At 40.7% G+C, this 22,705-nt stretch overlaps 1 protein-coding gene across 3 annotated transcripts in view; it reads left to right on the top strand.

Moving 5' to 3' along the window:
* LDAH (lipid droplet associated hydrolase) overlaps positions 1 to 22,705 on the top strand; it is a 230,253-nt gene that overhangs the window by 178,540 nt on the left and 29,008 nt on the right. For all 3 annotated transcript variants that reach the window (XM_050950949.1, XM_050950950.1, XM_050950947.1), the window contains one exon: positions 11,306 to 11,546. In XM_050950949.1, the coding sequence (XP_050806906.1) occupies positions 11,306 to 11,546 (241 nt within the window). The remainder of the gene's footprint in view (positions 1 to 11,305; positions 11,547 to 22,705) is intronic.

Here is a 22,705-nt window from a genome sequence, read left to right as displayed (position 1 = left end):
TAAGGTGTCGGCCTAGCCTAGCAGGCTGCTTGGCTCAGCCTCCAGCCCCCAAAACTGACCACACTATAATCTTCAAGCAGGCAAGCACATGGCAAGCAAGCACACAACAGACAAACTCACCTGGGGTGAGCAGGTGTCTAGTTTTTGACTGGATCACCTGGTCAAAAAGAGATCCTGGTGGCTCCAGTCAGCGTTGCTGACTGGGCTGTTGACTGTCCGGTTGATGGTGCCACGCAGCAGGGCTGCCAAGCTTCCCTGCTAGCCTCTGTGCCGTGCCACACAGCTCCCGGGAAGCAGCTGGTATATCCTGCCTCCGGCTCCTATGTGTAGGGGCAGCCAAGGGACTCCACACACTGACCCCACCCTAAGCACCACCCGCGGAGCTCCTATTGGCTGGGAACCATGGCCAGTGGGAGCTGTGGGGGCAGCACTTGCAGACAGGGCCGTGTTCAAAGCTGTCAGGCCATACTTCAGTGGGGGGGACATGGTGGTGCTTCCAGGAGCTGTTTGAGGTAAGCGCTGCCCGGAGACTGCACTCCGACCCCCTCCTGGGTCCCAGCCCCAGCCCTGATACTCCTCCCACCCTCTGAACCGCTCAGTCCCAGCCCATAGCACCCTCCTGCACCCCAAATCCCTCATCCTCAGCCCCACATCAGAGCCCACACCCCCAGCCAGAAACCTCAGCCCCTCCCGCACCCCAGCCCCCTGACCATAAATGAGTGAGGGTGGGAAGAACAAGTGACAAAGGCGGGGGGGGGGTGGAGTGAGAAGGGGCAGGGCCTTGAAGAAGGGGTAGGGCAGGGGGTGGGGCAAGGGTGTTCAGTTCTGTGTGAGTAGAAGGTTGGCAACCCTAAACTAACCCCAAGATTCGTGTAGTCTCTCCTCCTTCACCTGGAGAACTCCCTTGCAGAACTCCCGTTTGTTGCTCCTATTCGCTGTATAGTTGCATAAATGTGTATAGATATACTATATTATCCTGGTTAGCAAAAAAAAAAAAAAGCACCAAATGTAATGTAAACATTATATATAGTTGCAAATCAACATATTTTAGTGGTTACCAACCAATTAGAATCAACTTTTCTTTAGGAAACTAACTAAAAAGTACAAATACAAAATACAATTAAAATCAATTATTTAAATCCAAGTTTCCTGCTCACTGATTTAATTCATGATTAAAATAGGTGATTTAAATGGCTTTGATTTAAATCAGTCCACTCTCTAATGTAGGGCACTTATGAGATAGGGTGAAGGTATCCTGCAATGTAGTGACACTGAAAAGAATTTAGGAGTCATGATAGAATAACTTAATCTGGGGTCGTTATGGATTCTTCATCACTTAAGTCTTTCAGTTACAACTGGGTATGTTTCTAAAATACTGCTATAGTTCAAACAGAAGTTGCAGAAAATACTGAGTAATGTTCTATGACCCGTGTTATGCAGGAGGTCTGAGTAGCTGATCACAATGGTCCCTTCTGGCTTTAGACATCTATGAGTCTCTAGATCAGTAGTTCAATTCCAGCTGAGATTGATAACAACCAAAACTCTTTATCATATTATAGCTGTTTTTTGGGTGCCTTCCCCTAAGGTATTTGGAGGTGAAGTTTGGAGTGTGGGATCTAGGTAGATCACCCTTCTCCCTTCAATTTCCTTTGGGCAGGGATGCGGTGCTGCTATAGAACATTTCTCCCACCTGTGTAGTTGGTGGGGGTGACAGTTGCATCAGTGTCTCTAGTAGTAAATAAAAAACGCATTCTGCTCCTATTGTCAGCTAATTCTAATGAGCAATGGTATTGAGAAGGGTGCATTCTGTCCATTAAGAATTAGCCCCCAGATCTCACTGCAAAGAGGATGAAGTAGTCACCTTCAGCCCCCTTTTAACACTCTCTGCCAAAGGCCTGTGTCTGGCATTGGAGGAGGTCAACCAGGCTCTCGGAGAAAACAGTTGAGATGAACTCTCTTCCTGATCATGTCTACGGTTAGAAGGATGGTCTTGTGGCTTGTTGAGGGGAATGCAGGGAAGGGGACTCACAGGCTTCCAAGTTTCACAGAAAACAGCACATGCCCATTTGTTCACGTATAGGGGCTGAGGTTCACCCCACACATTGAACCTTGAATCCAAGGCTAGATGTCACATAGCTCTGCATTGGGATCTGTTGCCCATGCTAAATCTAGCCAGCAAAGAATTGTTAAGTTTGCATCTGAGCTGGGAGTGAATTGGCTGGGGCCCAGGAACATCCGTAGGTCTAATGCCATATGGCACACATCTCAGAAATTGTCAAGTGTTTTTACATCAAAGTTTATCTGGTAAACTGGGATTATGAGCAATTTGTATGTCAACCACTCTTTATCCTCACCTAAGGGTGGCTGGCTTTTATGCCTTGGTGTTGTGCCTTGGGCACAGTTGTTTGAATTAATGTATATATGTACATTTTTAAAAACTTACTGTCCAGAACTTGTAAATACATTTTCATCTTTGTCTAAGCACTTTACTGTATGCTGCTATACTGCTGCCTTCACACCACTGCTTCTAAGCAGAGTACAGATTTGCTTGTGGGGAGGGAATTTCTTAAAAATGCATCCAGACAATTAATTGTTCTCGTTTTACTAAAATCCCCAGATGCTAGGAGTTAAATTCTGCTTTTGAGAGTGTTTGTGTGTCTCCCGCTGGAGCTGTGTTATGGGTGACTTGCAGGCCTCAGAGCATTTTCACTTTGATCCTGCAAATAATTATCACTAAGCATAGGGATCACTACCCTGAGAATTCCTTAGTCTCTGCGTTCTGAAAACTGAGTAACGTCGGCAGACTCTTTACTCAAGCAGCACTGGCCAGCATTATCATCAAACAGTTAAATACATACAAAGAAGTTTACATTTTCTGGGGAGCAAAAATTCCTTAATCCCATTAGAAGAGAGTCAAGTGTATAATTTACAGTTTTGACACTTGCTTCCTAATGGTATATATCCTGAGAATTGCACAGACTAGCCAGTTAAGGCTCACTTGTGAAACAATTTATGCTCTGCATGAGGTCGCTATTCATGTGCCAATGACTTCCATGGAAAATTCGTGCAATGTGCCTCTTTCTGTCACTTACACTAAACCATTACTCATTAACATAGGTTACATGCTGTAAAATGAGACATTTGGGAGGGGGAGAATAATGAAAACGAGGAAGATCCGGTACTAAGATGGAAACTGGGCTATTAATAAATGCAAAATATAGAAAATTAAAGTTGAATGTATAAAAAAAATATGCCTTTAGTGGAAAATTGTCTTGCCCCATGTAACAGCACGTACAGACGGGTTACATTTGGTAACATATGAATCTATTTGAACTAACCAACTACATGAATAGACACTGGCACTCCTGCACAGTACAACCGTCTTTCCCTCCAAAGTTTGGATTAATTACACAAACATACTTTTTCTCCTTCAGATTGTTTGCTGACTTTGTACTCTAGCAGTTCCACTTCTTCAGGAGTGTGATCTGGTGGTTACAGCAGAGGACTGGAAGCTAGGGTGCCTGTGTTTGTATTCCTGGCTCTTTCATTTATACAGAATGTATCCTCGAGCAAGTTGCTAAACTTCTCTGTACTTCAGTTTATCTATCTGTAAAATAGGTATAATGAGTAAGGATACGATTCTGTCATGGAGGTCATGGATTCTGAGACTTTCCAGGACTTTTCTGGAGCAGGACAGGAGCAGCTGTCAGCACCGGGGCTGCTGGAGGAGCAACCCCCAGGCTGCCAGAACAGCTGGCCAGCAGTCAGCCCTGGGGCCACCACAGAAGCAGTTCTGGAGTTGAAGAAGCAGCAGAGTTAGGTCAGCAGCACTGGGGCTGGAGCAGTGGCAGGTCTGAAGCAACTGCCTGTGGGCAGCCCTGTTGCTGCCAGAGCAGGAGCCACCAGAACAGCAGCCAGCGGTCAGCCTCAGGGCCACTAGAGCACTGGCCAGTGGCCAACCCTGGGCCACCTGGAAAGTGGCCACCAGACTAGCAGCTGGGGTAAGGTCAGCCCCATAGGGGCTGGAGCAGCAGTGCTCAGCCCCTGCCACGAGCAGCGGTGGAGCCCTTGTAGTGAAATAATTTTTAGATATTTGTATCTTTGTTCACAGACTTTCCTGGCATCTTTTTTTGTCCTGATTCTGTTGTTCCCTGCCCACACAATACTGTGGTTGTACTTATCTAATGTGAAGGTAAATGGCTAGCTAATATAACTAAAAAAATACTGACTTTAAATGTGCAGTGCAAGGAAAACTCATTTAGAGCATTAAAAATCTTTTTATATTCGGAGAAAATTACAGTATCTCAACAGTTCTTGTGTGTAGATTTCAAATGAGATTGCAAGTGTTTAAAATATTGACAGAGAGAGCAAACTGCATTGGTGAGTCTAGAAAGTCTTGCTTTGATGAGAGAGAAAAATAAGAAAATGTCTGTTTTGTCATGTGCTTTAACTTGGATACCTTCTCTGCACAGCTGTGTTAATAAAGTAGGGTATATTTCCATGACCCTAGGGATTTTGCTTGCAGGTTCCTACATGCTGAGTAAAAGAAATGTTGATTAATGTGACACTCTCAAGTCAAATGTGGACTGTAGATTACCATTAAGTACATCATTATGTTATCTTTGAAAAATGTAGTAGGTTTCACCTGACAGATAATGGCTTTTCCTCTGCCACGGCAACAGATGAATAATAAACTAGTACATGGGATGAACTAAAATATATCAAAATAAGTGTTCTTTTTGACAGACAAACAGCCTTTGGTTTCCACAAATTCTTGAAGGAGTCAGTGATCTATTAAGAATGCTTTATGAAACTTCCTTACTGTATTTCTTTCCAGTCCTGTGATTTCAAAGTATGCCTTATTTCTACATGCTAATGGGTTTTTTTTATATGGATCTATGGTGTGTGACTGCAGAATCTGCATGTGAGTTTTAGTATCATACGTGGATACAGCTTTACTGAACGTGGGTCACTGTAATGGATCAGTTATAAAAAGTAATGAATTGCTTCCTGTTTCTGCCAACTGATTTGATCTCTAAGTTCATTGTAAACTGTGAGTTACATAACTGGTATGGAATCTGAGTCCTACATTCTTATGGTTAACGGTGATTACATTAACTGTTTGTGCACCCCAAATAATTTAAAACAGGTTCTTCAGCAAGAGCCAAACAAGCTACAGAATATTTCTGCCTTAGAAGTGGAAGTGAACCGCAACCACCATTGATTCTGTCACTAACATAGCGTGAGCCAGCAAGTCATTTCCAAGCCATTTCCAGTTTCTGACAGGATGGGAATCACAGTTTTGTCAATGGACTAGAACACTGCTGTTTTAAAACTGCAGTATCTCTGTGAAATGATATACACAAAGATAACTTGTCCATTTACAGCCAAGATACACAACTGATGAAACCTGATGGGCTTAAAATAGAATTCACCTACTGTGGCAAGTCAGGTTTCTTCTTCGGAAGAAAAAAATATATATATATGTGTATATATATAAAAAAAATACACACACATACATATATACAATTTTTACCTGGGTGACTGAATTTGCCACCTAAATAAGTGGCCTGATTTCAGATGAGCTGCGCATTCCTGGTTACCATTGGCTCCCATGGGAGGTATGGGAACTGCGCACCTCTGAAGACCATGTCATTTGTTTTGGTGCCTAAAGTTAAGTGGCACTCAAATTTTAAAACACTGGTGTAACCTATCAGTTCTGCAACTTACCCCTCTGTAAAACATAAATAAATAAAGCTCAACTTCTGATCTCCTCCCCTCCTCCTCTGGAAATTGTAGACACATCAGTAAAATAAGCCTGTGCATGTGCATGTGCATGCATGTGTGATACTAACCCAGCTAGTGTAACTGTGTCTCTCAACACCAAGCGGGGTATTGTCGACCTTGCCTAGTTTATGTTGCAGTAAAACTAGAGTGCCTTGTTTTCACAGGATAGCTCATGCATGTTAGTTACCCCGAAGTGAAAAATACACCTTCTTTAGCAGTGAAGAGAAGCCCAGAGTCTGTCTGTTTCTCTCTCTGGACCAAAAACCTTTTAGATAAGATTGTCAATACAAAAACTCCTTAAAACATTTAGGCTTAGGTGAAATGAAGGTTCCAACCAGCTCCATTTTTTAAGTTGGCATCATCCCTGGTAATTTTTGAAGCTGTTTGCACTTTTCCCTCTCCCAGGTAGATTGTGCCGTTTGCATTTGACTCTCTCTCGGAAAGTCACGCTATAGGAAAAGAGAAGCATTATTTTGTTTATACATAGTTTACAGGCAGGATCAGTTTTCATTGTTTTAGACAAGTAACCAAACGCTGAGGATAGCAATTAATACTGAATGATCACATGAAGCCAATTGTAGCATTCAAAATAGTGTATTTATAGACCTTGCCTGAAAAAAAACTTGAAATTATTCTGCCTGTGTGATATGAAAAAGAGATTTACTGGGCTCTGTCCTGAGGAGTCACTCTTGCCCTTTCATATCTAGTTTCGCTGTAATCTGTTTTATACAATCTTCTATTGACCATGTGTCTGAGCTCAGGGATTACATTGTGACCGATAGCATCACTATATTCATACCCTACATATTATTGTAATAATCTTTGTGTGAAACATGCCTGGTGAGGTATCATTTAAAAGGAATAACTCACTGATCATTAATATTCTTACATAATGTATGTACGATATGTGTATTAAGAGTTATGAACATAAGCTGAAATGATGACTTAAAAGTGTTTACCAGACAAGTCTGGGAAGGGGGTAAATCGGTTTCTCAAAGACAAAGGACAAGCTGGTGCCTCTAGCCTGGTGCCATCAAAGCTGATTGGACACTTGACAGGTTATTGCCATTCTTTGGCAACAAAGCAGGACAGGAACAGATTGCTCTGCATTCTAGCAAACAACATGGAACCTCTTTCACCATGAGACTTCATGTCTCTGTCCTCGCAGCGGGAGTGAACTTTATTTAGGGGTAATCCCCAGCAAAATGCATTTCAGAAGGGTGAGTGGGCTATAAAACTGAGGGGGCAAAAATACCCCAATCTCTCTTTCTCTCATACGCTCAATGCGCGTGCCTGGGGCGACAAGCCGTGGGGGCTGGCCTGCTGGTCCCTGCGAGGGTGGCAGTCAGGGCAGCCTTCAGCGGCTTGCCTGCGTGAGGTCCGCCAGTCCCGCGGATTTGGCAGTAATTCGGCGGCGGGTACGCCGAAGCCGCGGCACCGGTGAACTTCCCACAGGAAAGCTGCCAAAGGCAGCCTGCCTGCAGTGCTTGGGGCGGCTAAAAAGTTAGAGCTGCCCCTGCATTCACTCACTCACCTGAGAAGACAAAGGAACCAGCCCTTTGACTCTGGGGGGAGATCCTGACCTGAGAATTTGGTCAGCCATGTTGCTGGGAACCTATGGTAAGGATTTTACCTTTAACCAAGTCTAGTTTGTTAAAATGCTTTGTAGTAGCTAAAAATTATTTTTATTTCTCTTGTAACCCTTTCTGATACTTGAATTCACTTAACATCCTAGCTTCTTTTGTTAATAAGCTTGTTTTATATTTTAATCTAAACCAATCCTGTGTTTAAAGTGAACTGTTTGGGAACTCCAGTTAAAGTAGCAAGCTGTTGAATATTAACCCTTTATAGAGACAACAGACCTTTAATAACTGAACAGCTCAGGAGAGGGCTGGATAGTGCAGAACACATATTCTTGGGGAAAATTTGGGACTGGGAGTGTGTTAGAACCACCCTGTAAGTAATAGCCCAGGCTGGTGGAAGTCAGAGTATGACTGGAGTGTTGCTGTCAGGTTCTGGGGCAGAACTGCTGGGCCAGGACTGTAGCTATGCACAGACACTCAGGATGTGACCAGCACACAGTCTGGCTGTTTGTGAGTGGTCCAGCTTGGGATGTACCACAGCAAACCATTATCAGGCACCCAGGGTTACGGGACATATGGTGTCACAGCCTCTGACTGGTCTGGATTGCATCCTGGAATGTGACATATATGTATCTGAAAAGCTATGGACTGATAGTATTAGACACCAGATCCCATAGACAGTGGCAGTGGAAACCTCCCTACACTTCTCTGCTAATATCAGTCTGTTTTGGAGGGTGCAATATAATCAGGTTCTATGCCAGTTCATTCCTTCGCCTCCCAGTTCATGCTACCAGCAAGGTTGCCAGTTGCTTCTAATAGTGATATGCACACCACTCAGTTAGGAACTGGACTAGGAAACCAGTCCATTTCATATATACCATAAAAGGGCTAACAGATGGCAAAAACTTGCAGTTGCTATGAAGATTTATATTGGACACCAAAAGGTGAAAGGGTCTGCATCCTATTATCAATCTGATGAACCATCCAGGTCTTTGAGCCTTGGATATTTAAGTGAGAAGTTGATGGTGATCACACACAGCAAGCTGGCTGGGGACAAAACCAGAGAGAAAAATTTATATTTAAAATTTCACATAATTTACTTTTAATCGCAAGTGCATGTGCCATCTCTAGTGTTGAAACAGTGTACCTTCACAAGATCTTTCAACTGAGGACCATAAAACACTTTGTATTTTATTATCATCACACTTCAATAATGTGTGTGACTATAATGACCATTTTACATATAGGCAAACAGGCATGAAGGGTTAAGTGGCTTGACTAAGGAGATTCACAGAGAGTCGCTGTCACAGTCTAGAATAGACTAGAACATAGGAGCCCAAAATGTTTGTCCCCTGCTCTAACCATTAGACTTACTACCTCTTTATGTAATAATATTTTCTATGTGTCTTGATTGATTTGGTACCATGAAAAATCTGTTTCCCAAAATATGAAGAATTATTTCCGTACACTGAGGGACAAGTAAACCTATATGCTTTAGTTAATACTGATAATAGTAATTATAATACTTGGCACTTACACAGTGATTTATATTGTCAAACTGCCTGGCTGCCATTTAAAAGCTGGCTCTGCAACTGTAGTTATTTTAGTAGCATAAAACATATTCATAACTTTGGTTCTTCTAAGTGGATTCTACCAGTGTAAATGGCGTATTCTGTATATAGTGTGAGATGTGTTCTTGACACTTCAAAATATTAATAAAATACAAGTGCAGTAGATGTTAGTGCATTCTGATTAGTTGCAGTAAGTATTCATTCAAAATAAAGGTAAATGTATACTCCAATGCAGATTCTGCATGGAACAGAAGCAACATATTTCTCCTATGAATATTTGTACCAACACAATAAGAATTTAGATCATCATTTATATTTTTGTCAGTTTTATCCTCATGTTATCTGCATGTAAGTTAAAATTGAACTGTCTTCAAACAAATCTGGGACTCTGGATGCTGGCAGAGAGCTAATAAACAGTTGATGAGTGGTTGAGAAATACGTATATTTTAAAGCTCTCTTTGTATATGTGCAGAACACACAAAAAGAAAAAGGAATTTGCCCTTAAATCCCACATAGCTCCACCTTTTAAACTCGATACAATACAATTTTTTTTTAAAATATACATATATATCAATAACAGCACAGTACAGGAGAGGAAGGGACATAACTACTTTCTAGGTTTTTCCTTCTCTTGCCTCTAAGCTTTAGCAACTTCTCTCAAAGCAGCTAATCCTGTATCTATAAACTGTAATGTCATAGGATTAATGTGTGGCTGAGAACATGGGTCAAATCTGCTTTAGATCACAAGAGTTGAGTTCAGCGCCTAACTGAAATATCACAAAACTACCACATAATTTAGTACAAGTTGCATTCCTATACACCAGCTGTTGGTTGCCTTTAATAAAAAGAGGCCCAGGATTGATTTTCACTGAAAGTATATTTTTCTTTATCTGAAATTAAGGTAGTCAGCTGGTAGACTGTAGGGAGTTCTTAAAATGTTTGTGCCTTCGAATAAATAACCCTTTCAAAGTCCTATCTTAAATATAGGATAGAAAATATACTGTGACCTATTATTGGCATTTTCCATATTTCTTTTGTTACCTTATAAGGCCCTGATCCTGCAAGTTACTCTGCATGGCTGGGCCACCAAACCATAACTGAAGTCAGTGGGGCTCCACGTAGGCTGGGCATCCGCCCTTGCAGAGCAGTTTGCAGGATGTAGGTCTAATAGGCTGGGAAGATAATTAATTTAAAAACAAAATCCCACCCTAAATCATACAATATGTGGAATAATTAAAAGAATCCTTGGAAATCTGGACAGTCTGATAACTGGGCAGAGGTAACTGCTTGCCTCTTCTACATTTATGCAGAGTACATTGTGAAAGGCAGCAAGTCTCCCATAATTACCTAGCACTCCAACGTCCATAATATCTTTGGCTTAGTCTGCCTCCTTCATACTACTACCAGCTATTGTGGTTGTGTGTCTTTACAGGTGTTTCCTAAACAAAAGCTTGTGTGATAGTCCAATGTACTTGAAAAGGGAGTAACATCCCACAATAGATTTCTATAATATATTCTATAAGAATATTTATCTCCTCAATAACATAGAAATTAAAAATAGGCATCCGTTAAATGTTTCCTCTTAATGGTTGGTTCGTATTATTTTTCTTTTTAGTCTGAGATCAGAGTGTTTTCAGTCCTTATGAGCTAAAATCACCATCCAGCTTAAAGATACAAATGTTATAGTACAATATTGTGGGCTGTATTATGCAACATTAGACTAGCCCCAGTAAATGTGTTATGTCCTAGCACAGCGGAGTCCCAGTCCATGATCATGGCTTCTTTATTGGTAATACTAATAAATAACGATAATAATCTTGTTTCAACTGTAGTTACAGTCCCAGTTTACTATGGTTTGTTGAACCTTTCTGTAGTTGCACTACCCACTGAAAAGACCAGGATGTGATAGCTATCATTTTGAAAAATCAGTTTTCTCCTGAAGGAAACAATTAATCAAATAAAATCATTAGAATAAAAAAACCTGCAAAGACACAAAAAAAATGACTGCCCTCTTGTGGTCTCATCGTCACCTCTGCGTAACAATTGATTATGTTCAAAGCATTGGGCGCTTGCTTCTAAATTGTACTTCGAGCCCAGTCTGGCACTGTGCTGAACACCTCCAACTCCCACTAAAGTCAATAGGAGTTGAGGCCTCTCAGTATCTTGCAGAATCAGGCCCTTATTTGCTCCCTCCAAAAAAACTGGCGTTCCATGTAGCACACAAATATCTTTGCCAGTTAATAGTGCATCTGACAAATTTCATTTCACTTAAAAAGGAGCCTCATTAAAAAAAAAATCTCTCTTCCAGAACATGATACGGTGCTAGAGGACTTTCCTGACAGTCTCTTTCTCATGGCTGTACAGGTTGTCCGCTCTGTGCTGCTGTTTCCAACAATAGAACGCATGGCTCAGTCCCCACAAGGCAAGCTCCTGACACCTGTGCTGTGCAAGCTTCGGTACATTCTGTACATGCCAGTCTACCTGCTGTCATTTCTTCCGGAAAGAGTCAAAACTTCCATGGTGCGGTTTGTGCTGCGAGGATTGAAATATCCTGATGAAGCTTCAGTAGTTACCTCCCTAAATCTCTTCAGTGTGGATTGTGTTGGTGAGCAGAATATTTTTTTTTTACTATATCTACTTTTTATCCTACTGCTTCAACAAACGAGTGACCTAGCATGCTGTACAGAGCATAAGTCTTTAAAAATGAACTTGATGTTAAAACAGGAACAAATCTCTGACCAAATTTGAAAGAGAGGCAGGATTTGTATATGTCCTGAAGTCCTTTTCTCTTTTCAAGTTAAGAATTCTGAAAAGGATACAGGGAAATCTGAACCTGGTCATAAAATAGTGCTCTGAATAGATCCATAAAATGATCCACAATATTTGGAGTTTTAAGAACCTTATCAGAACCGGGGAATGAATTAAGTGGTTGAATGTCTTGAAAAATTCTTTTCTTAAATGGAGACTGTTAGGTTAAAAATTATATTTTCCCAAAAATATATTGAAAAAGAATCTTTACCTGTACTATTAACACCTTAAATTATTAAAAAGAATGTATTTTAAAATATAATTTACTTTACCCCTTTGGAGTTTTTATTTACCTTTTTCACTTCACCCAGTTTGAACAATGAAAATTTGGAAATTTGATACTGATGTTTGTTATAGTCAATTTTTTTCTTTCTGTCTGTAATTAACATTACAAAGTCCTTAGCGGGATGCTAGTAAATGCAGAAAAGAAAATCCTGCTGACGTTTACACACATGAGTAACTACACCCATGAGGAATTTCATTTATGCTTTACATGTATGAATTTTAAAATTCTCCAAAGAAAGGCAGAAAATCAAAATTCTTCATATGTTGTGGCGTACTGTAAAATAAAATAAAATGCATATATAAACTTTGTACATATTCTATGGACAAAAGCAGCTTTTAGATAGGGAATTATTCACCCAAATTCTGCTGAGCATTCCAAAATGAAAATCAAAGCATATTGTGGTGTTTTACACATTATTTCAATAAATTAACACTTGAAAACACTTTGATATAGAAACTGACATGCAATGATCAGAAGAAGTGAATCTTTCAGAGACATTCTTACCTGACACCTAGACTTTCCAATCTGTTGTGCCTTCTAAGGCCTGGTCCACACTACAGCGTTAAATCGACTTAAACAGCGTTAAATCGATTTAACCCTGTAACCGTCCACACTACAAGGCACTTTAAATCGATTTTAAGGGCTCTTAAAATCGATTTCTGTACTCCTCCCCAACGAGAGGAGTAACCCTAAAATCGATATTACTATATCGATTTAGGGTTAGTGTGGACGGAAATCGAAGTTATTGGTCTCTTTCTTTTACTGAGCTACCCAGAGTGCACTGCTCCGGAAATCGATGGTAGCCTAGGACCATGGACGCACACCACCGAATTAATGTGCCCTAGTGTGGACGCGTAAAATCGATTTTATAAAACCAGTTTTATAAAACCGGTTTTAATAATTTCGATTTTATGCTGTAGTGTAGACGTGGCCTAAGAGATTGTTTAGACCCTAGTGCTGCAACGAGCTGTGCCAAGGTAGACCAAGTCACACTGACTTCAGTGCAACTCTGTGCAGGTGGAAGAGTCTGCGCTTGATCATCATTCGCAGGATGAAGGCCTTAGATCGTAAAGTGTCTGGACAGGGAATCTCTGTTGTCTGTTCTGGACAGTGCCAAATGCATTGTCTTCAACAACAAATTGTAATATATAGTTCCAAGTAAGCAGTTAAGTAAATCAAGTTATAGGGGCATGGGAGTACTTGGAACCTCACAGAATTAGGCTCAGAGTTACTAAACATTGTTCTCTAGGTAAGGGGCATGTCATCTTTTACAGGAGTTTTCATCAACTTAGGAAGTAAATATAAGATCGCAGTATGTTTTTGTGTTCCTTCCCTCAGTACCCCAGCCGTGGCAGAAACTCGATTCTAGGATGCGAACATCTCTGTATTACAGTAGTTTGCATCGTGCTAAGTGCACTAGTTGCTTTAATTTAGCTAACATCTTCCCATCCAAAGAGACAATTCAGATATAAGCAGCCAAGGATGTCCAACCTTATACCTTTATACCATGCTTCTCAGCTGGTGTAAAATTGGTGTCGCTCCATTTACTTTATTGAGTTAAACCAGTTGAGGGTCTGACCCTCTGAAGCCAGTCTTGCAAACCCTTACGTAAGTGGGTCTTATTGATGTGACTGTTCATTGGGCCACATCATGCCATCTGTTTTTAAGCAGAATTCCCCATTGATTTCAGTAAAGTGTACTGTCTGGAAACTGATGGCACCATGTGACCCACTGACTTCAAAGGAAGTATACGCATAGGTTACCACTACCCGAGCAAGTTTGGTTTTACAGGATCAAACTCATAGGTCTTTTTTGTAGGGTCACAAACAGAAGAAAGAGGGATCATAGCATGGTCATCAGTTTAGCAAAAATATATTTAGCTCAGCAATCTGGCCTATTTAAATCTTGTTATATGTAACTACTCATCTGTAAACTAGTATAGCATATGAAACTGTCATAAATGTTGTTCTGATTGACTCCCCTATCCTTTTAATAGCTATTAAATATGATTCAAAAATGTTCTGAAAATGAATTTGTTTCTCCTCTCCAGGAAGTTTGTGTTGACTCATTAAAAATACACATATTACCTTTGGCACATACATCTGTTGAATTACTGCAATTGCAATAAAAGCTATGATTAAGGGCAAGAAAAAATGGTCAAAGTTTCCTTAAAAGTAGTGTGTCCATTAAAACAAACTAACCTGCCAAGGATTTGTTACCACATCCAAAGCTTAGTCACAACAATGTGTTTTCTCTCTGCTGAAAGGAAATGAGATTTATAAAACTTAATTATAACAAGACTTTGAGTTCCTATCCTGTTTTCACTAAAGTCAAGAGTAAATCTCCTTCCAGAGGGAGCAGAAAGAGGTTCTTAATGAGAATTGTCAACCAAAAAGATGAGTTTATGGAGATAGGAAGGTTGCATTCCTTTTTGCCCACCCCACTACTGATTGAAAATATATTTGCTCTACATGTGATCTAAAATAACATTGTGTTATTATTATGCATTTATTATTTAGAAACCCCAGTCAAAGATCAGGGCCCTTTTGTATTAGGCATTGTACTGACATACAGGGATAAAAAACAACAGTCCCTGCCCCAGGGCACTTACAATGTCCGTGCACACAGGAGGCAGCAAGAGGACAAACAGACAAATGGGGGAGGGTGGAAGAACAAGATAACAAAATAATGTACCTATGAAGATGCCATCTACAGTCCTGAAAGCGGTTTGCTAAAGGCTGACGCCAAATAATCAACGACTTACAATGAAGTATTTTTGAGGAAAGCCATTTGAAGCAAAAATGTTATAAACTGCAAACAAATTTTAGGATTTGGAAGCAAGTGTTTCAGACTTGCACTAATGAAGAGACAGCAAAAATGTTACAGTATGAGTATGGGACTTTATTGGCCTTGCCGTTATCTGAAACATAGACAATCATTAGGTTACCAAGTAAAAATTAATTTGTAAATTCTCATACCTAATAAAAATAATGATAATATAAAACTATCACTGTAATGTTTTGAAATCTGAAAATATTTCTTTTGTGACATGGAAGCATGGAGTTTATGGTGACAGTAAACCTCTCTATCTACATAGGACAGGATTTATTGTCCACTAGTTTGACTGGCAAACTTCCTCCATTTGTTTCTGTAAAATTTCCACAAAAGCACAGACATTACATAATGGGTAAACACTGCAAGGTTTTTTAGAGAGGCAGGCTTGTAGGTCAGAGGTTAACGTCTGGATGACAGCGAAGATACAGATAAGCACAATAGCAAGAAAAACCTCCAAATGGCCCATATGCCTGGTCATCCTTTGTGATCTTGAACCTGTGACTTCTCTTGAGGAATCTCCCTGTTTGTTTAACCTGTTTACAGGCCAGGAGAGTAGCTAAAATCTGTAGAGGGGTAGTTTGCTTTATGGGGTTTGGAAAGGATGGAGAGGAGTGAAAAAATCATAACTTGGAAAACAGCATTTGAAATTGTTTTAAAAGATCATAAAAATCAAGAATGGAGACAATCTTCCTTTCACTATATTCTAGAGGGCTGTGAGAGGATATAAAATGACATCTAAATGTACTGAGCCACAGAGTTTGGATCCAAATCAAAACTTCTCCAAAGTTTGGACCTTTTTGGATCCAGGATTTGGGTTTGGCTCATTATAAAGTAAAATTTGTCAAAAGTGTCATAGGCACTTGAAGGTAGTTAGGCAATTAGGTTGTTTTGAGAATTTTACCCCTCGGGGCAATTGGGACGTTTGAGTCTGGATCTGGGAAAGTTTGGGAATGCTCAGATCCCAGAATTTGTTTTTGATCCATCTATCTCTTTAAAACAAAGAGACATTAAATAATGGCATCTTATCTACAGGTGGTTCATTTTGTTGCATTCAGCAGAAAACAACATGTTGTGAGTATTCGGGAAAGCTTTACCTTTATTGCCAGTTAGGAAAGCAGAACATTTAGTGGTTAGAGTGGACTAGCTGTCAGGACTCCTGAGTTCTAACTGCAGCTCTGCCGCTGACTTGCTGTGTTATCTGAACTAGTCATTTCCCCTCTCTGCCTCAGTTTTCTGGGAAGCTTCCTTGCTGGTAATGTTGTTGGAGCAGTTTGAGATTAAAACATTACAGAAGTGCTAATTGAATAACAGCATCCAGTTCAGCCTGCCACACAAGAACATTGTGAAAACTATTCATAACTATTTAACATCCAGCTTTCCCAAACCTTTTTTTAATTGTAAATGTTTTTAAAAGTATACTAGGTAGTTTGTTTACAAGTCTGTCATTTTAAATGATGAAATACAAATACTTTCCCCTTCAATTCTCAATGACAGTTTTCAGACAGGAACCTAAAATTAGACACCTAAATTATCTTACTTTTAAGCTTTATCTTTGCTTTGAAATGAAGACAGTATCATTTACAGAATGTATTTGCTTGCATTGAAAAGACAGTCTTAACTCCTAAAAGCCAAATCATTAGCTTGTGTAAATGGGCACAGCTCCGCTGAAGTGCACTGATCTGCCCGTAACAACCTGGACACTAAAATCCTCTAAAATCCATTAAAATACAGTTACAAGCGTGTTGCCTACAGTGTTCTGCTAATGCCCTTCACCTTGATTCAAGGAAATAATTTTCCTGTGGTGATGGTGGTGGTGATGGTGTTATTGTTCATTACATTAGGGCCTAGAGCCCTGATCACGATCAAGGTCCGATTGTGCTAGGCTCTGTACAAACACATAGTAAGAAACCATCCTGGTCACAAACAGACAAGACAAAGAATAAGGAGGGGAATTAGAAGCACAGAGAGGTATAGCGAGACACCCAAGGTCACACAGCAGGGCAGTTTCTTTGGATAATACTGTAAGCCTTAAATAACCCATTCTAGTATTATAGGAGAAACCTGTCCAAAATGTGAATTGTTACAGTTGTACAGTAGGAACCAGTGTGGCCTTGGAGAGAGGTCTCCTCCCTCTTTCCCTTCCACCCTAGTGCACTCACGCAAGTGCTAGTCACGGTGGCAACCCTTAGTCTTCTCTAAGGGCAGGTCTACACTTGCAGTGGTGTGTAGAGTACAGACACTGCACATCCAGCTGCACAGGTATAAATAGCAGTGTAGACAGTGAAGCACTGCTTAGGTGAGGAGAGTACAGATACGCCAGCACCCTGTGAGTATATTCACTAACCGCCTCTGGGTGTCCAAGCAGTGCCTTCCACATCTACCCTGCTATTTTTCACAGTGTAATGTCCCACTGCCTCCCAGCTGCCGGAGCCTTTCCCTGCCACAGGAATCTTTCACTGCTGTCTCAGAGTGGCACAAAATTTGATCTCCCTCTCTTCTTACTTTCTGACTAATGGGGGTTAGGAAAGGACTTTCCCTCAGAGCAGGTTATTCCATAAATGCCAACTGCAAGGTGTCTTAAATTTTTCCCCTAAATCTGCTGCTACCGAATACTGTCAAGAGACACGACACTGGACTAGGTGGTCCACTGGGCTGACCCAGAATGGCAAATCCTATTCTCCTTTGCTCCTGCAGTCACAGAGTCTCCACAGGCCCGTCTGTGCTACCACAGTTGAGCCTTATACGGCATGACATTTTAAATTATTATTGTAATATGTATTTTTGCGAGGCACTTAAGAGAGTGTTTCCTTACCTGTGGAAATACAGTAATATTTTATCACCTGCCTTCCAGGAAAAGGGGCCAAAGAATAACAGCCTTTCATATTTTCATGCTTCCTCTGCTACTGTTTATTTTCCTGTGTGATGCCTGACTAAAATGTTTGCTTAATGTTGTCAGACAACTCACCTTCCCAAGACAGCACTTAAACACGGACGGAAAAATCCCACATCTGCTTTATTCTCTCTATGAGTGAACTAAAGTTTTCCCAATTTAGGAATAGGATGCTCATATTAAATTATTGGAGGAAGATGAATGGCTTTTATATATTTACAGTCCTATTTATTTTTTGAAGTCACTCTGCTTTCTAAATGTACCCCACTTCCAAAAGAAAGAGAGATCAAAGTTTAACAAGGGCATTTATTACTTGTAAAAGCTTTTATTTTCCTACATGCATATAGGAAAAATAATACTAAATCTGGAAAATAAACCAAATGAGAATATATATATTATTTTCCAGAGTTAATATTCGTTTTCTTTTTCAAAGAAAAAACATATTAAATACTGTCAGTTTTAGTCTCATCATAAATATTACTCATAGGTCTTGAATGTTTTGATAATGGGCCTGTTGATAATGTCCAAGAAGTACACAGCACAGTTTAGGATTTGTTTCGGGGGTTGTGTATTCACCGTTGCTGAGGTATCATCCCTGGGAACTGAGTTAATTTGACAAACAGGTGATGAGTCGGGCGATACACTGCTACCAGACTGGAAGTGAGAGAAGAAAACCCTGCAGGATAAAGGAGGTGTTGAAAATAGGTATCTGCTGGTTAAATCCTAGCAGCTGTGGTCACTTTGTATGTTAGATAGTAGCAATAGTGACAGTCATCTCCATAGTGGGGCTTTGTTCGTTTTGAGCCTGACCTAAAGCCCACAAAATTCAGTGGAGAAGCTCACATTGATTTCAACAGGCTTTGGAACAGACCTTTTCCTGTGCCTCTCTCAGTTCCACGAGAGTACATCTAGAACAGAGTTTGTGGTCATGTTGTGACTTGATTTAATTGATTGGCAATTAACTTGATTTAGGTAACAGCTTTAGGTAACAGCTTTGACAGTAGACACTCCACTCCACTCACTCCGGGGCACAAACATCTATTGCTTACTTTAGGGTAAAATGGTTCCAACAAAGCTAACAATACTTGGGGTAAACCTCAAACATTTGTGTCCTGGAGTAAACATTTGTGGGGGGTATCTGGATGAGCATTTATAAAGGCGCTAACTAACTCGGTTAAATACTGGTCATTTGCAACAGGCTCCCAGATTCTAGTCTAGATATGTAGTGACACGTTAAAAGGGTATTTAAGCCAGCCTTGCCATGTATCAGGAATGTAGTATTGGAAGGGTGATTTCAGTTACTGCTAATTGCAACAATCAGGTGAACAGGTATTTGAAGACAGCAGTACCAAGCCATCACTAGAACTGTGTTGTATGTATGGCGATCGGGGGTGAGAGTTCAACAGCACAGAACATGGGAGTGAAATCAGTCCAAGCTGACTCAAAGAGGTGTAGGTTCACCTTTCCATGTTAATTAAATCCACTGTGCCTGAGTAGGAATTCACCTCCTTCTAAAGCAAATGGTGATCCAAGTGCTGCCCTCCATCATGGTTCCATGAGGAAGGGTCAACTTTAGGCCCTGATCCACAAAAACATTGAGATTGATTTCAGTGGAGCTACTCACATGCTGAAATACTTGGCTAGAATGGGACTTTGATTCTACGGTGTCCAGATGTCTCAATTTTATAAGGACAGTCCTGATTTTTGGGTCTTTTTCTTATATAGCTCCTATTAGCCCCCCCCCCCCGTCCCGATTTTTCACACTTGCTGTCTGGTCACCCTACTTGATTCCCATCAGAGCTCTGGCAGGAGCCTTGCATGGAGCTGCTAAATTGGAATACCCACTGCCCATTCTACTTTGTAGCCATACCTCCTTTGCTGTGCCCTTCCTACACAATAAGTGAGGTTGTAGTTGGTTTCCGCCATTAAAACCTAGACCCTCTACCAGAATTTCCATCACCAGGGCCGCCTTGCAGAGTATGCGAGAGTTTAAACTGGAGGTGAGTCTGATTGGTTAAGACTCAGTTCTCTCTGTCAGTTGAAGTCAATGAGAGTTAACTCCAAGTAACTCAGAGCAGGAATAAGTGCATAGATATTTCAATTTCTGTCACGCACCCCACCCAGGCTATGCATACTGCAGTGCACAAAGCAAATGAATATTTTTCTCGCTCCCTGACAAGGCATCCATTGTATGTTAAAGCACCTGGATATAGTTGTTGAATAATGTTTTGTTTATTGTTGCCTTCAGCCCTGCTGTGCTTTTTTCAAGTGCTCCTGGCTACATTTCGTGTATAGCTGTGGTCTTGCTGTAACTTTAATATCAAGCAGATTGGAGAAGACGTTTATATTAAATGCAGCTATTATGCATGTCGGGGGGGGGGTATTATTATTATTATTCTACACTAATTAAACTGTTTTCATTTGAGACCCATGTGTAAACCAGCAAGGAAGCCAAAGCAAACGTTTACATCGTGTAAATCTCCAAACATCAACATTTTTTTTTACTTTTATTTTTTTCTCATATTCCTACTTCAGTCATCCCTGGTACTAAACAGTTCCTTCTGTTTGATGCTTTAAACAGTAAATTATACAAAATTTCCAAGATTGCTGTTGGCAATAATTACAGATAGAAAATATGTTTTCCCCTTAGGAAATTACACTGCTGCTTGGTATTATTATTTCTTACCACCGTGTTCTGAGCTTTTCTAAGGAATGACAGAGATTGCTTCCTTGGGAGCAAAGGATAAACTGGAAAGGAAACTAGTGTTACACTCCTCTGAAGAACCTTACAATAAGATGGGCAACTTACCAGGAAAAAATGTGACCAGATGGTAGTACATTCCCTGAGGAAAACATATTTTCAAAGGCTAAATCTACTCCTTGTGGGTCATTTCAATTTGACATGGAACTCAACCTAAATTTGATTAATTACATTGCAATTTGGCTAATACTGTCTCAGTAGTGAGAGGACGTTTAAGAGACAGGCAAACCATAATATGCAAATAAGCTACAGAGTACAGATGAGTGAGGGGGCTTGTTGTTCCACCCCTTCGGAAATACTTTTCATACGTCGGACTCTAATCATTATTTTCCTTTCTGAGGGAAAGTGTGGCCAACAATCCAGTGCTTCTGAGCAACTTGGTGTTACACAGTTATAGAATCGAGAGACAAACTGTAAACTCTTTGGAGCAGGGATTGGATTTAACACACTGGGGCCAGAATCTAAGTCATTGCAGGATTTTCCGCTTTCGTACATTTTCTAGCATATTGTTCATTCTGTCTTTAAATATGCCAGATGTTGGGAAGCACATTTTCAAGAACTTACTTATTTAAACATATTTCTTGTAGAGTTTGCAACAATGTGGTACTATGAAATGATCACATGGCCAGTCAACCTTAGTAAGGGAGTCTTCCGAGAAGCATCATGGGGGAGGGAGGCTAAGAACTTTTGGGAAGGCTCTGCAGGCATCCCCTTTATGACATTAGACTTGAATAAGAATGTATCATTGCAGACTTCCATGTACGTAGTACTGCCAGCACCTAGGACTGTGGGGCCCTGATCCTGATTGGTGCCCTTGTACACTACCTTAACACACAAAAATAATACATATGAATGAAGTAACTCGTCCCACCATACAAAATCAATTATTCTCAACTTCATGTCAGCCCTTCCCCTCTCCCTAGTTCTTATTGGCTTCTGCAGAAAGCCGTTCAGTCCATGCTGATCACTACCTGTCTCTTAAGGCGATACTGCACATTTGTATTGTTTGTTACTGTAGCGCCTTGGAGCCCCAGTTATGGGCCAGGACCCCATTGTGCTAAGCACTGTACAAATGGAACAGCTGCAGAGAATAGCTGCTAAACATCAAGAGGTGATTACATTGACCCAATAGGTTTAGACCCAGAAAACTAGCTGTAGCCACTCTTGTAAATCTTTACCTGGTGGGATAGAAATTATATTCTTCTCCCCCCAACCCCAGTTGGGTCTCTTGTAGCTCCATAGACTGGCCCAGGAAAGACGGGGACTCTTATTTTGTCTAGGTTGCTGAAACATGCAATGCCTGACAAGATATTGCTGAAAAATTATTTCAGAGTGCATTGGTCATGGAATTTCTCATGCTAACTGGTACAGGATTGAGTTGCTAGGAACAGGGCAATTGCCAGACTGGATCAGACCAGAGGTCCATCTTGTCAAGTATTTGCCTCTAGCAAAGGCCAGGTGCATTTGAGGAAGCTGAAAGAAGCCCATGGAAGGCAGATGTAGGATAATCCTCCCCTCAGCATAGATCTCAAAGGATTTGCCTACACAGCCAGCAGCAGTGAGCCTGAGAGCCTGGGTCAGCAGACTCGGACTCGCACTACAGTGCTAAGAATAGCTGTGTAGATGTTCAGGCTGAAGCTGGAACTCTGAAGCCTAAGGGCAGAAGTGGGCTTCAGAACTTGAGTGGCCTGAGCTGTAGCATCTACACAGCTATCTTCAGTGCTTCATGAGCCCACATCTGTTGACCCAGGCTCTGAGATGCTACCTGTATAGACATATCCTAATAGTTAGAGATTGGCTTATGCCCTGAAACGCAAGTTTTAATTTCCCTTCCAAAATTGTTGTTGCCGTTAATTACGATATCACTGGATCTTCTTTGATATCCATATAAACATCCAATCCCTTTTTAAAGCTTGTTAAATTCTTGGCCTCAACAACTTCCTGTGGCAACAAGTTCTACAGTTTAATCACACATTGTGTGAAAAATATTTCCTTTGATTGGTTTTGAATTTTCCACCGTTTTGTGTCATTGAATGTCCCTTTGTTTTGTGTTAGAAATGAGTTGGCAGACGATTACTGAAGCTTACTGAAGGGAGCTCTGCTAAGGCCCGGTGGTATTTCAGATTGTTATTCAGAGGTAGAGATGATACTGAAAGGGAAGGCGCTGCAAATGCCAGTGAGAAC

This window comes from Gopherus flavomarginatus, chromosome 4 (assembly GCF_025201925.1).
Source record: "Gopherus flavomarginatus isolate rGopFla2 chromosome 4, rGopFla2.mat.asm, whole genome shotgun sequence".
In the NCBI taxonomy this organism is placed as follows: domain Eukaryota; kingdom Metazoa; phylum Chordata; order Testudines; family Testudinidae; genus Gopherus; species Gopherus flavomarginatus.
Note: the sequence above shows the minus strand (reverse complement) of the source record. Positions and strands in the feature narration are given on the sequence as shown.